A 14,331-nucleotide genomic window follows, 5' to 3' on the forward strand; every position below is an offset into this window, starting at 1 on the left:
GTGATTCTGTATGAAGACAAACACTAAAAGAACATTAAAGCTGCATAGTCAGGAGCATATAAACAAACACTGAAATTATGGCTGTCCTTGCAGCTTTATTGTGGTCTTTTTGTTCATATGCATTATGGTATACCTGTTTAACTTCATAAAGGAAGTCCTGCTAATTCAGAAGATGCTATTATCAGTATAAATACTATATTACACCTTCACAGAAGAATAAACTCAAGCTTAAGTCCTGCAGAGTTATGTTATTGATAGATGTTCAAACCCAGTGCAGGCAGAGAAAGAGCTGAGCCTGAGCTGTTAAAGTTCAGCAAGTTTAAGCAGTAGTAAAGAGAGATTTGTAATGGAAAGTTTTAAGCAACCCTAAGTTTAGATGCCAAGTATAGGTGCTACCTGTATATAGACATTTCTGAGAAAATCATCCCCAAATTGACATGTAATCAAAACTGTTCACAAATAAAATATTGATCATGAATATAATGGTAATTCTCTTGAAAGAAACATAAATGATACCATCTCGAGAAGTAGGCTGGTCAGATTCTGATAAAATTTTCTGAACTTGTCTCACTGTACTCCTGGCTTCCTCCAACTCCTTCCAGATCAAAAAGACATCTTCACGGACACCAGCTACTGCAAAAGAGATTGTAAAAAGAACTTGACATTTTGAGACAATTTCTGCTTTTTATAACTCCTCAATTACCACAAAGTCATTGGGTTCATCCAGATGTTGCCACATAACTGTGTTTTCTTGAGGTCCCATTGCAGTGACAAGCGCTGTTCTTTGACAGACTTCAAAAAAGGGCCCAGGACATGAAAGGTGCTTACCCTGGTGCAAGTAACTTCCCGAGTTGGCCACAGATTGTTCCCACAATGGAAGCGAATCCTTTTTTAACACTCTTGGATAACAGTAAGGAAACCCCACAAAGAAATTCACATGTTGTCCCCCGGACTTCATTGCAAAAACTGGCTCCAAATATTAGACCCAACTTTGAAACTTTAAAGAGAAGATATTTTCAACTCTTTCAATTCCCTTAAAGTACATAAATACCTTTATTTAAAATTAAATCTTCTTTTCCTGAAGAGTATGTGATGAAATTTTGCTAAGATAAGTTTATTTTCATCCTAACAATTCATAAATAAATGCTAAAAAAAAAAAAATGTTTTACTATCAGGATATATAATTAAAAAATTGGAAAAATCCAAAGCTGGAGTTGATACAAGGTTTTCTTAATGTCAATAGACATGTTTGTCTTGGTTAAAAAATTAAAATATGTATTTATTTAGTAGAGTACAATTATTAAAACTGTAGCTAAGCAGTATGAACCCTACTAAAAAAATGTGTTAAATTAGGGTAGTCTCGGAGTTTAAATTGCAATGTAGGACAATACAGAAAAACTGTATGTAGTGTTACAGTAAAAATATAAAAGGAACTGAATCATGAGCTATCCCAACCACAAATTCAGACTAGAACCTATTACTGAATTGCATATAAAGATGCTGAACAAGGCAAACTATATCTTATCATCTAGCGGTTCAGTTAATATACAGTGGTGGTTCACTGTATAAAAGATAAGACTTGCAAACTTGCCTAGTAAAGTAGGCTATCAGTAAGCAAAGAAACCTCATCATTTTGTTCTTTGATAAACTCCCCTGAAATAATAATATGAACGTTTTACAAAATAACAACTCAATTTTAATTGTGAAACGCTTTTAGTTTCCAAGAAATATTTTGAAATGTGTTATTGTACACTGCCATCTCCTGGGACCTTCCTGCATTTCAAAAACATCTGTTTCAGCCATTAGGACAAAGATCAACATTTCCTAAATCACAAAAAGCTTTAGTAAAGCAGATCATTCCACAACATAAAACACAAAAGGGAGAAAAAAACTCAGTCTGTTATTATTACCTTTTAAGAAAAGTATTCTGTTCAAATACTTCAGAAAGAAGTCAACTTTTCTTTTATAAACAATCCCTGCCCAGAAATGCAAAAGATACAATATCTGAGCATTGGCAAAATTCCAGCAAGCAGGGAGCTAGAGATTTTCTGATGAGTAGTCAGCCATTGAATATATATGTGTATACGCACACACACCCCTGTTGTCACAGTTAAAACCACAAAACATATGTATTCACACCACACATGCACATATTTCTAAGTTTAAGACTGTTGAGAACGCAATTCCAGTGGACCTGTCTCCAACTAAATCTGGATATCCTCCATAAGATATCAAATACTGGGATCCAGATTTAATATTATGAACATTTTTAACGTTAGGTTTGAGAACATTGAAAGAAGTATGCATATTTCAATTATCTTTAAAGCAATACTGATGATATCATTGTGTTGCTTTATTTCCCCTTAAATTGATGCTATTGACTCATCAGATTTACAGGATTATTGTTACTGTCCCCAGTAAGATATGTGTACTGAATTGGTATTACACGAGAAGGTATTTCTTCCTTATTTATGCTGCAGCACAGCAAAGTAAATCTGCATGCACTCTCAAAGCAAGGACGTTTGATAACACTTATTATACAGGACAAATGCAGGCATCAACAACTGCACATTGTGAAGGTCAAGTTGCTTAGAAAACCTTTTATCTGGCAACACTTTCCTGGATTCAACTGGGAGAGCAGGTTGCAAGCAGGGACAACCGAAACAATTTTCTCTCTCTACACAGGAGGCTCACCTCCACCTCCACCGTGGCCTCTCTTCCTCTCCAGCTAAGGAGGAGTGGGGAGGAAAAGCTGTGCCTTTCGAAAGTGAGCCCCCAAACTCAAAATATACATACATATACAACGCATAGTATCTTCCAGGTGTGGTTCTCAACCTGCAGCCCATCCCTCAAAGCGCATCAGTGAAAAATGATCAAGAAAGCACAAACCTCTCTTCGGTTTAAATTCCCTGCGCTCGCACCTCAGCTGTGCCATTTTTGGGGGCCACCAACGAAAAAGCAGCTGAAAGTCACCCCCCTGGGGGGTGCAGTCCCCAACCGCTCCAGGCCCACTGGCTCTTGCACGCCTTCAGGAGCCCACGTCCCAGGCAAGATCTTGTCTTAAAAAAATTGCTTTATCCCCAGCGGGAAAGGGCCCTCCCTGTGTCCCCCCCCCGCCATGAAGCTCCCCCCCACAGCCGCCCTGGCTGGCGGTTTAACGGCCAGACCCCTGGGGACCCCCTGGTTCCGATTCAAAAACCGCCACACAGCAACGGCAAGAGGGAGGCCACCAGACACGCATGAGGGAACCAGCCTTAATGCCCTCCTGCCTGCCCCCGGCTTGCGCTGAGCCCAGTTGGTTGGTTTCAGCTCTCACCACGGCCATCATGACCCTGCAGAGCACCTCATGCCGGGTAATGTTTCAGACATTTCAGACTCGGTTAAACGATATTTCTGCTCTGGAGAAGGGAGGCCCTGAAAAAGAGGAAGAGGATGGGGAAGGGTGTGGGGAGAGCCTACGGCGAGGGGCAGAAGCATTTTGCTGACACCGTCGAATTGAGAAGCAAGATGGTAGGTCTAAGCAAAAACACAAACACACTTGCACATGTACACGGAAACTCATAACAACCCTCATTTCCATTTCCCAGTTATTTAACACTGTCAGGCAATCTTAAAAGAAGCAGCTTTTCCACACCTACCTCCCAGCAGACAAACTCATCCAGTTTGACAAGTCACTGTAACCCATTTGATTTCATACTTAAGATACAAAACCTGCTGAGAAAAAAAGCCCATACAAAAAAAAAAAAAAAGCCTGCAAAATCTACAATATCTTTGAAACATCAAGCAAATACCAATGCAAAAGCAACTCATGGAAAACGAAAGCATTTCTTACTTCTCTGATTATCTGACTTAGCCCGTGGAAGCAAGCAAATCCAAATATAATGGAATAAGATCTGTATTAAACTTCATTTGCCTGCAAGGCAAAATGGGCAATTTCATTTTTGCACTGCTGGTCCCTTCCTCAGCCTCTACGTGGCAGCAGAACATAGCAATATTCCCTCAAGCATTGATTTTTAAAATCCCCACTTAAAGGGGAATGAATAGAGGTACAAAGGAGCACAGGAGGGGAGTACGCAGCTTTACCTGAGTACTTGCCAGGTCAAGCAGCACGGAAATTCACCACAGCCAAGTCCTGCCCCTTTCCCACTGGGCAAATGGACAAAGCAAATGAACTTTGTATCCTATGTGGTATTGCAGAGCAGCTTTCTGCATCACTCTCTACGCATTAGCAAAGAGATTTGCCAGGCCAAGGTTAGGCTGCTAAGACTAGACAAAGCACATGCAAGGAAAAAGCAGAGGCAATGATCTTTGCTACAGCTTGTAGGCAAAGTTGCTACTCCTAAGTCATTATCCTGGCTTTCCAAAGGGAGGGTTCAGTCTCTCCCATGTCTGTGTATATAAACACTGCAGAGTTCATTGACTTCAATGTCATACAGGAGGCTGGCACTCTTACGCTTCCCATTTTACACGCAGCAACCTTGAATTTTCCCTGTGACCACCAGGTAAATGTGGAAAATCAAGCACACCTAAGAATACAGCCTTACACTGTTCACAAGGAGCTCAGACACATCCCTCTTCGGATTTGTCACATCAGTCAAATCCTGATTTCGGTCCATTTGCATTTTCTTTACACATATTGGCTCACCTATTCCACCACACAGGAGAAACACTGCGCAGAGGTTTACTGCTGTTTCTGTTTCAGCCAACGGGGACCCACTATTCATTTCAGGATCCAGTTCAAAACGCCATTGCTTTTCAAGCCCTGTTTAGCACTTATCTCCCTGTCACTCCAAGCAGATGACACAACTGTGCCCCTTTTCAGCAAGAACCTTCTCTTCAGCGAGAACCTTCTTCTCCACAGCTTCCACCATCTCTTGCCCTCTATGTCTTCACATTCCAACTTAAATTTCACCTCCCTTCCACTTATCATTTTAACTACATAACAGGATTGCTTAATTCTGCAGCTTTTTGCAGATGAAGAAGCTACACAAAGAATGTAGGCAGAAGTGATAACAGGAAAATCAGTGCTGGATGAGGAGGTATCACCACATTGGTGAAATTAGAATTTACGTAAAAGCATTTCTCTACCTTAAGTAAATCTGAGTCTGCCAACATATAGACCTTAATTCTTTACTGGCTTACACCTGTTTTAATCTCGAGCACCCACTCAAAATGAGTGTAAAAAAAAAAATTCAAATTTGGCAGTTTCTCACGCTTGCTTTCTAAATGACTGCTCAAGATGCAAAACAGGGGAGAATGGAACTCTTATCTAGAGTTTTAAATAGTTCACTTCCGACTTGGTTAAGCAGATGAAAATGAGTGAACATGGAGATATCTTGTATTTCAGTGGATACCCAGAAAACTATCAGATGTCCTTAAAACAGCTTTTCCAGTCCATAAAACATAATGATGAGTTTCAGTTTCCAGCTGTTGCGTTTGTGGTGGAAAAAGAAACATAATCAAAACATTCCTGTGCCTCCCCTTATTTTCAGAAACACCACATTTGGAAGATTAAATCTCTGGTTCATTCTCTGTTTATTTCCTTGTATAGTTTATGCCACACATCCAAGAACCAGTTTCAGAGCCCATTAGTGAGTAATTGACACTTCTATTATTATTGCCTTCTACACCCTTGAAGGAGTCTCTGAAACAAGAGACATCAGAGACAGACCAGAATAATGTCTCAAATGTGTTTTCTTTTCTGAAAGGACTTTAGATTCTGCATAGGACTGAAGCACTCCGATTGGCTGCCAGTGATGTCACGACTGTGCTTATAAAACCCAGTAAATGCAGCAAACTAATTGTGTTCCTTTTTAATGTGTAAATTCTACTCCATAATAGCAATAAGACACAACAGACAATGCCCTTCAAGGGGATTACTGCCCTTTTGAGCAATTAAAGCTATTCAGCTTTCAGCTTTAGAAACAGTGGTGAGGAAGTAATTTCAGTCATACAGGAGCTCTAGGCCCATCTATTGAAACAGGCTGACTGCCCCGGGGAAGAGGAAGCCAGCTCCCCCCACGCGCACCCCCAAATGGGGTCCAGCAAGGAAGCACTCGGAGCAGACTGAAAGCGATCATTGTACTGCTCTGAATTAGTACGAAATGAGAGATAATGTTTTGAAGCATACTCTGCTGTTGGTTTCTAAACCCTGAGTGGGTGAGGCTTGAGTGTCCCTTCATGAAGCAAAAAAACAGGTGACACCTCACTCTCTTATTTCTGGCCCCCCACTACGGTTCTCTCATACTGTTATAATCACGGTCGTAGTGAAGGACAGGTTAGTACACAAGGAACTAGACTACAACTCAGGAAATATGGGCCAGTTAGTCCAAGACTGACAAATGACCTTAGGTGAGTCACTAAATCCACCTTATGCCATACATTCCCTAGCAGTAAGAAGAGGATAACACCGTTCTAGCTTTGGGGCAACACTAATGCCTCCCAGCGTAATGAGGATGTGACCCATTAGAATAAAGAGGTCTTACGCCTCCTGATATTTAAAAGAAATCATTTTTTTTAATTTAATGTCCTGCTGATAAAGATATCAGACTTGACATACACCCTCACTTCACACCAGAAGCTGGTCTCCTCCCAGCCTGGCTGAAACCCCAGTCCAGTCCCACTGAAGAGTAAGGCTGACTGACCCAGAGGAAGTAGCACTGTGACTAATAAGAAACACACTCAGAGTTTTCTGCCCAGCTCCACCCCCCAGTAAAACTGTTTCTTTCTGTTATTTCTTTCCTCCTGGGATTTTTTTCACCAATTCCCGCCCCCCCCCCCCTTGCACCTTCTTCTCTATGGGTATTTTATTGTGCTTGTTGCCTGTCTCTACGACAAATTCAGATCTTGAGAGAAGCAAGTCAACCTCATGTGGATTTAATCCCCTTATATTACGTATGAACTTGGCCTGTATTGATGTGGCTGTTGTTTCAGATGGTCTTCCACGCTATTCCTCTTCCTTTCTGCCATTTCTCTATACATTTCCACAAGGTCACTGGCATAAGCACACCAGTACTATTCTTCATCTGCCTAAATAAATCTTCTTCTTCTCCCTTTTTTCACTTCTCTTTCACTCTCACATGCACATCCTCTACTCTCTTCACTTCTCTCTTTTCCTTTCCCTCTCCTTCCCACCCACAGAATTTCCATTTGACCAGTCCTGTCCTCACCCCACCCATGCCTACAGAAGGCTTCTTTTGATTTTACACTTAGCAAGTTCCTATATTACATTTCTATTCCGAAACCTCACTGAGAAAATCACTATCATCTTGGGTTTTATATTGTCTACCTAGTGGCATTCGCCCTTTCACTTTTCTGGAATTCAGGGCAATTAGACCTTTTCCATCCTCTTCACATTTTAGTGCAGGTCCAGTAGCATCTCTATAGTCATTCTTCTCAACAAAAGCATGGAATCTGTAATACAAAATGAGTTTTCACCAGTACGTAAACTACATAAATACTTTCCTAATTTTAATGAGGTGTATGTCACACATGTAAGATCATAGCGGTGCACAACTTCAGAATTATTTGCTTATTTATTCAAGATATCTAAACCTTCAACTACACCAACACTATGAATATTATCAAACCTTTTATATACATTTATGTACACTCTGAAGTCTTCTCATGATGAACATCCTTTCATTTTGGTGTCATTTACTCTGAGGCACCTTCCTTTTCAATCTCCTGGAAATCTATTTTTAATCAATGCTTTTAACATGCTGAGCAAGCATGTCATTTGAGACGTCTGAGATGACACTAACACCTTTTTGTCAGATTATCCTCCCAGTTGAAAGCCCAACAGGAACATTTATTTCATTATCAACATACAAATCAGGAAGTCAAGCAGACTTCGTTGACTCTCATTGTCAAAATAGAAAAGCTCTCAGAGCAGGAAAAAAATGCATTTCTAAAACAAAACTACACTAGAAACAGGCTCAAGCCATGAAAATCCCATGAACTGGGCCATTCCTATGGGAAAGGTGACTTAAACTTATAAACAGTTATTGGGCAAATACCCACCAGCAAGATATTAATTGGCCCAGTAAGTCCCTGCACCAAAGCTAGACTCATGTAATAAGAAGATAGTGGGAATCATATCAAACAAAACGATGCCTCTCAGCTCCCTGCCACAACCCTTCCTGCCTCTTTCTCTACCATACAAGAAACGTTCACTTTCCTTTTATAAAGGAGGTAAAAACACTCCCAAAAGAAAATGAAGGATGGTGACTGGCAATGTACCTGGTATCATGGAGGTACCATGGTTCTAAATGACCACAATCATTTTAGACACACATCAGAGGGGAGCAAACACAACACTTTCCCACAGTCTTGTTTTTTGGCAGACGCTCCATCTCTTAAAAGCTACTTCTAAACACAGATGGCTATAAGAGCTAAGCAGCTGCCATCTTACCAATTACTCTGCTGTCATTTGGGAGATTTCTACTGTTGGAGGTCTTCCCACTCTTGCACAAACAACAGTGAAACAGAAGGAGCCAGCAGCCATTTCACAGCTCTGTAACCGTGCAGTGACTTCTGTTAAGCAGACAAACACCTACTAGCTCCTACTGCCCTCCTGCTGTTCATCATGAGTTTGGTATTGTGGGGTTTTGTGTTTGTTCGTTTGTTTTCCTTAGTTTGATATCAGAATCAAGATTAAAGTTTTATTATCCCTTTCTACTGAAGGCTGATTGTCACCACACAGCTGATTCCTAGGATAAAGTAGCCAACAAGCCATGTGGAATATATCAGTTTCCACCAACCATACCAAATACATCCTAGAGAGCATGGTACAGAACTGCATTTCCACACAACCAGGCCTGATGGATAACACCACATCAATTTTCTGTTGTTCCAGGAACTGCCCATTTAGGACAGGCATTACCTTTTCAGTATATGTCTGTATGGCACTTGATCCAACAAAATTCTAGATCCTTTGCTGGTGCCCGTGGATACTACCAGAGTACAAAGCAATACAATAAAAACTTGTTTATGTTGTGACCCTTTCAACTGAACAATTTTTCAAATTTCAAAAGAAGAGCAGATGACAGGCAATTTTGGATATAAAAAAGGAATGACCTTTCTGCAAGCCAGTGAGCACATATGTGGAAAGAAGCTGGTCTGTTCGAGTAGGCCCTGCATTTTAGTCATATCTCTTAGACTATTGCCCCAGTTTCCCCAGGTCGCTTACTGAACTGCTTTGTCTCATTTTCCTCATGAGTAAAACAGGGATTATATTCAGATATCTTCCGATACCATTCCTAGCAGCAAAGCAGTTTACAAGTACTGAAATCATTACTGTGCTTCTTCTTTGTCATACCTGCCAGAGGCCAAGCGGCTCAATTCTTTCAGAAATATAATAGTTTCATCTTCCCTAGCATTGAAAGATACAGTGTTGACTGGACAGGGGCCATCAGAAACCTTCTCAAGGAGTAGCTGCTTTGTGTCCACTGGAACATCACCCACAGCAAAGTAATAAATGGCTTCAACCTGTCATTAAACAGAAAAAAAAAAATCGGGAATTGCAAGACATTGTTTTACACCAATGCGTGGTACTTATTCAAGCACTGTCTTGTGCTGAGTGCTTGTAGGAAGATTTGGTAGAACTGATGCATTACTTGGGCTATAAGATTTTCAGATCTTTGGTTCTCCCTCTCATCTACGGTAGCAATTCAAATGAAGTGCACATAAAATTTCCTGAAGTGAGAAGAGAACCTGGCCCACAGCCCCTGGGTCTGATTCTGCCCAGTGCAAGCCCCTTTCCACAGAAGTTAACTGAAACTGAAGAGAGGTGGTAAGGAAGGCCAACTGTATTATTTACTTTAGTTCAGTTTTACTAGGTTCCCTCTCTGTTTCATCCAGCTAAAAAACTTTCCAAGCATGCACACAGCTCTCCCAACTGAGACCCAGTCCTTGGACAACACCTTGTTCCTATTCCTTTTGGTGAAGAGGCTCCTGACCTAGGGGAACGCATGCATATTGCACAACCACTTTTCCCTGTGTTCCTTCAGATTCACATCTTCTCCCCCTCCCTCCTAAGACTGCCAACAATTAATAAACTTGATATTCAATAAGGGTATCAGTTTTCACACCTCCTCCAAAGGATTTACTGCCTGCCTCTGCAACTTTTAAAATGCTGACATTTCTTGGGCATAGCTGATGCAGAACCAGCTCCTCACAAGAAAATGAACAGAATTGCTAACGACAGACAATTCACTCCACTTAACTAAAAACCCAGCAATACCATACCACAAAGGAAATGTTCCTTATAGATTAGTGGGGAAAGGTTAAAACCTTTCCATTTAGTCCTTCATATTTTGAAAATTATAATTTATGCAGCCATCTAAACAAGCAAACAAACTTCATACGAGAAGAGGAAGGAGAACATGATCAGTTCTTCACAGTCTTTACCTTGGTGGGGAGGTGTGTTTTGGATGGGTGACCCACACTTTGCAGAGCGGCACCTGTACAGAACCGCAAGTGAAACACTGTGGATGCCTCTATGGCAGGTAGAGCTCAAAGGATTGCAAACTTATATCAGAGTGATCTTGAGCTTGGGACTGACAGGTCATGAGGAAAGGAAATCTAGGGAATCACCATACATGGGAAGAAAAGCTCAGCTAAAGCAATCACAGGAAGAGCCAAGTCTAGGGAAAAATGAGCTATTGTCTTGGAGCAACTTTTGTTGATGAGGCCAGTTCTGAGGAATGAGTCATTTACGACTGTTCAGTGAGTATGCAGCTTTTGCCTAGGACTGAATGGGGTCTCCCCCAGCCTGCAGTACAGTGAAGCTTGCATTCAAGTGAACTGTCAGTTATGAATGATAATGACTGTATTTAGGAGTAATTGAAGTTTGTTTTATGTTGAGCCTGCCACAGTTGACTCCCCCAGATTACTCATTAGCCCACCAATGTCCAGAAAAAAATAACAGATGTCTCACTATTGGACAGATTTTAATTTCTGTTTATTCATACGCAGACCCACCAAGTCCAACAAGCCTTTTTTTCACGCAGACAATACTGAAATCTAAATATGATCTTTTTCGTTTCCCACCAGGAAAACAGTAGTATACTGCCAATTGAAGATGTTAATAAAATTTATGAAGGAGGCATTTAAAAAAGCAGCCATAAAAAAAACTCACTGTTGCATAAGTCGTTCCTCACCCAGTTCCTTTTTAATACCAGTTTCCAAACATCAAGGTTCACCTGGATGAGAATCTACCAGCACACAGAACCAGAAGGAAACTCCAGCCAAATTTCCCTTCTCCTTCAAACAATGTCTCAGAATGAGATTTACAAAGGAATTAGGATTGGGTCTATGCACAGGGATGGATCTTAAATGGCAGTGAAAACCAATGATTCTAGTCCACACACAGTAGGCCCAATTTTCCATGAAATTCGGGTGCTAGGGAACTGAAACAATGTACATTGTAAGCAAATTTCATAAAATATCTCTTTAACAACACAAGTTTTAAGTGACTAGCTCAAATGATGGCATGTATGTTTTATGTCTTGTGACTCTGCTATAATGAATAAAGTAATATGGTACTTTTAGAACAGACAGAATTTAATTGCAGCAATACCTGTGCATGCTTTGTCTTTTTGTCCGGGAAGAAACTCTAGCTATAACCTGGCTGATGAAAAAGGAGTTGCATACCCCTACCATGAATTAATGCTTGAATAAATCTCTGTACTTACTATTTTGGATTTTAAATATAATTTTTCATAAGCACTTTGGATACATAACAAAATAAAAATGTTTTCCCTGTCTTCAATAATGTTGATACTAGCAATTTTCTCATAAACTTGAAGCCCTGAAAAACATATATGGCAAAGAAAGTGGAAGGGAAGATGTTTTCTCTTTCCCTTAATGACTGAATACGTTATTTATTCTGTGTACTCCAGAAAAGAAAATAAACAAGTTTCTGCATTCAAAATACAGTACATTTACATAAACAGGCCATCAGTAAACATAGTATGCAGCTACACTCGGGGAAAAAAAAAACTTTCCAAATGCTGTCATTAATATTTATCATTGCAGTATTCATCAGGGCAAATCACAGTAGCCAGTCTGGCACTGAATATTCTTGGATTTACTTGAGGCTTCTGAAAAGATGTATGAGCTTACCGCCTCATCACTCATGGCTTCCAGCAGGGCTTCAGCAGAGTTGGTATCGCTTGCAGCTGTCATAGGGTCCAGCTTCCAGAGCCACGTAATAGCAGACTTTACAGTATGCTCAGACACAGGAGTAGATTTCTGTTGCCACTTCACAAGATCCTGAGCAGCCCTGCAAAGGACATTAACTATAAATCAGAAATAGCGAGGATAATGCTGGTAGAGCAAAAGAGTAGAGCTCTGCTATTGTTACTATTCTTTTATATTCTTAAGTAGTAATTACAATAAACCACAGATACTAAATCTAGACTTGCAATAAAAGAAGTACAGGAAAAATAAAGCCCCTAGAAAAATACTGTTATTTTTATAGATTTTTTTTTTTTTGAGACAACTGTATCCAATGTAGGGTCAAGAGAGCTAAAGTACTTTAAAAACAGTTCCTAATTCATATGTCCCACACAATCAGGTTTTTAAAATATGAGTATGAAAAAAAAAATCTGGCTTCCACAGGTCTCTTTCCACAACTTGCTGCATGACCTTTGTGTCACACCATTTTAACTGACACTCTTTTTTTTGTAGTAGGGCTGATCTTTATCTACCCATCAAAATAAAACTTGTGATGCTAAGCTTTTTGATATTTTAATTGATCAAAGGCCTTAGTCTTAATGGCAGTACAGAAGTACAAAGTATATGAGCATGTATGCCTGTGCATTTGTACATAAAAAGACAGAAAGCAAATAAAAAAAACAACTGGTTCCAGTATTTGTGACATTCCATCAAGCACTATTTTGAAGAGTTTCCTGCAAATCTAAAAGACGAGTATGCTTCCCAGTATTCTTCTAGAGTAATAATTTATATGCTATATTGCCCTTTGTCTCCCTCCTGTGCAAACAAACAAATCGATGAACACAATTATTGTGCCTCAATTTTGACTTGGCTTTGCAGATAATTTTTAAAGAAAATGTTTTATATGCTTCTCAAAAGCTATGGAAGTTATATTCTACTTTTCAAATCTCAGTTGTATCACAAGCTAGAGAATCAAGATAGGGCACCAGAATCAAATCTGTAGGACAAAGCCTGGGTAAAACGATTTTAAGAATCACAGTGTAATTGCAAATTATCATTGTGGAACCAATGTTAAAATTATATGACCTAATTTGTGCATCGTTTTTTTTCACAAAATTCCACTCATCTATCCAAACCCAAGCTTACACATTCAAACCTTTACGCATATATGAGAATTTGTGCGGAGATACATAAATTTGAATAGCTGCTTCTATTCTTCTATTTGTAACTAAAGCCAAATTCATTTACTCATGTTAGGGAACAAGCACTTGTCTTTTGTTATGGAAATCTAGTATTGTTTCCTAGTTCTTCTACTGATTTCTGTGACCATGGAAATCTATAGAAATACAAATGACTATGCCTGTGCCTATGGCACTTGGGGGAGTGTACATTTAGCTGTAAGGCAGAAACCTGTAATGCCTAAAGACACAGGAATGGCTAGGCAGTCAGATGGGAACTCACTGTTTCACTGTGTAATACTTAAATGCCTGAGGAACATTACTGCCATTGTAAAAGCCCCCTTATCTTTCTGTTTTTCTGTGCTACATTTGTAGAAGGCGTATATCAGCATTTGGGTTCTGTTACTCTATCTGTTCTTCAGGGTAACAATGGTCTTCTGTTAAATGGAAGTAGCAAGCTCATCATGACTGTGGGTGAAGCTTGGTGGAAAAACTGTAGATACTACCGTGACACGAATCAGGACAATTTCCACTACAGAAAGCATATTATCCAAACACGTGTGTATGATACGAGACTCCTTTTTATTCTCCAGCATTGGGCAGATATGAACGTCTTTGTTCAGCCTGAAGAACAGAAGACTCCAGGGAAACCTTTTTGCAGCCTTCCAGCACTTCTAGGGGGCTTATAAGAAAGATGGAGACAGACTTTTTAGTAGGGCCTGTAGTGATAGGACAAGGGGTAATGGTTTTAAACTAAAAGAAGTCAGATTCAGACTAGATATAAGGAAGAAATTTTTTACAATGAGAGTGGTGAAACACCAGAACAGGTTGCCCAGAGAGGTGTTAGATGCCCCATCCCTGGAAATGTTCAAGATCAAGCTGGAGGAGGCTCTGAGCAACCTGATCTAGTTGAACATGTCCCTGCTCATTGCAGGGGGGTGGACTAGATGACCTTTAAAGGTCCCTCCCAACC

At 40.0% G+C, this 14,331-nt stretch overlaps 1 protein-coding gene across 1 annotated transcript in view; it reads right to left on the reverse strand.

Moving 5' to 3' along the window:
- VWA3B (von Willebrand factor A domain containing 3B) overlaps nucleotides 1-14,331 on the reverse strand; it is a 70,336-nt gene that overhangs the window by 47,272 nt on the left and 8,733 nt on the right. The window contains exons 6-9 of the mRNA XM_087758716.1: nucleotides 12,127-12,286; nucleotides 9,320-9,489; nucleotides 7,289-7,413; nucleotides 517-633 (exon numbers count right to left, since the gene is read on the reverse strand). Of these exons, the coding sequence (XP_087614842.1) occupies nucleotides 517-633; nucleotides 7,289-7,413; nucleotides 9,320-9,489; nucleotides 12,127-12,286 (572 nt within the window). The remainder of the gene's footprint in view (nucleotides 1-516; nucleotides 634-7,288; nucleotides 7,414-9,319; nucleotides 9,490-12,126; nucleotides 12,287-14,331) is intronic.

Source organism: Nipponia nippon, unplaced genomic scaffold (assembly GCF_047370975.1).
Source record: "Nipponia nippon isolate SJK-2023a ecotype South Korea unplaced genomic scaffold, ASM4737097v1 scaffold_2, whole genome shotgun sequence".
Taxonomy (NCBI): Eukaryota; Metazoa; Chordata; class Aves; order Pelecaniformes; family Threskiornithidae; genus Nipponia; species Nipponia nippon.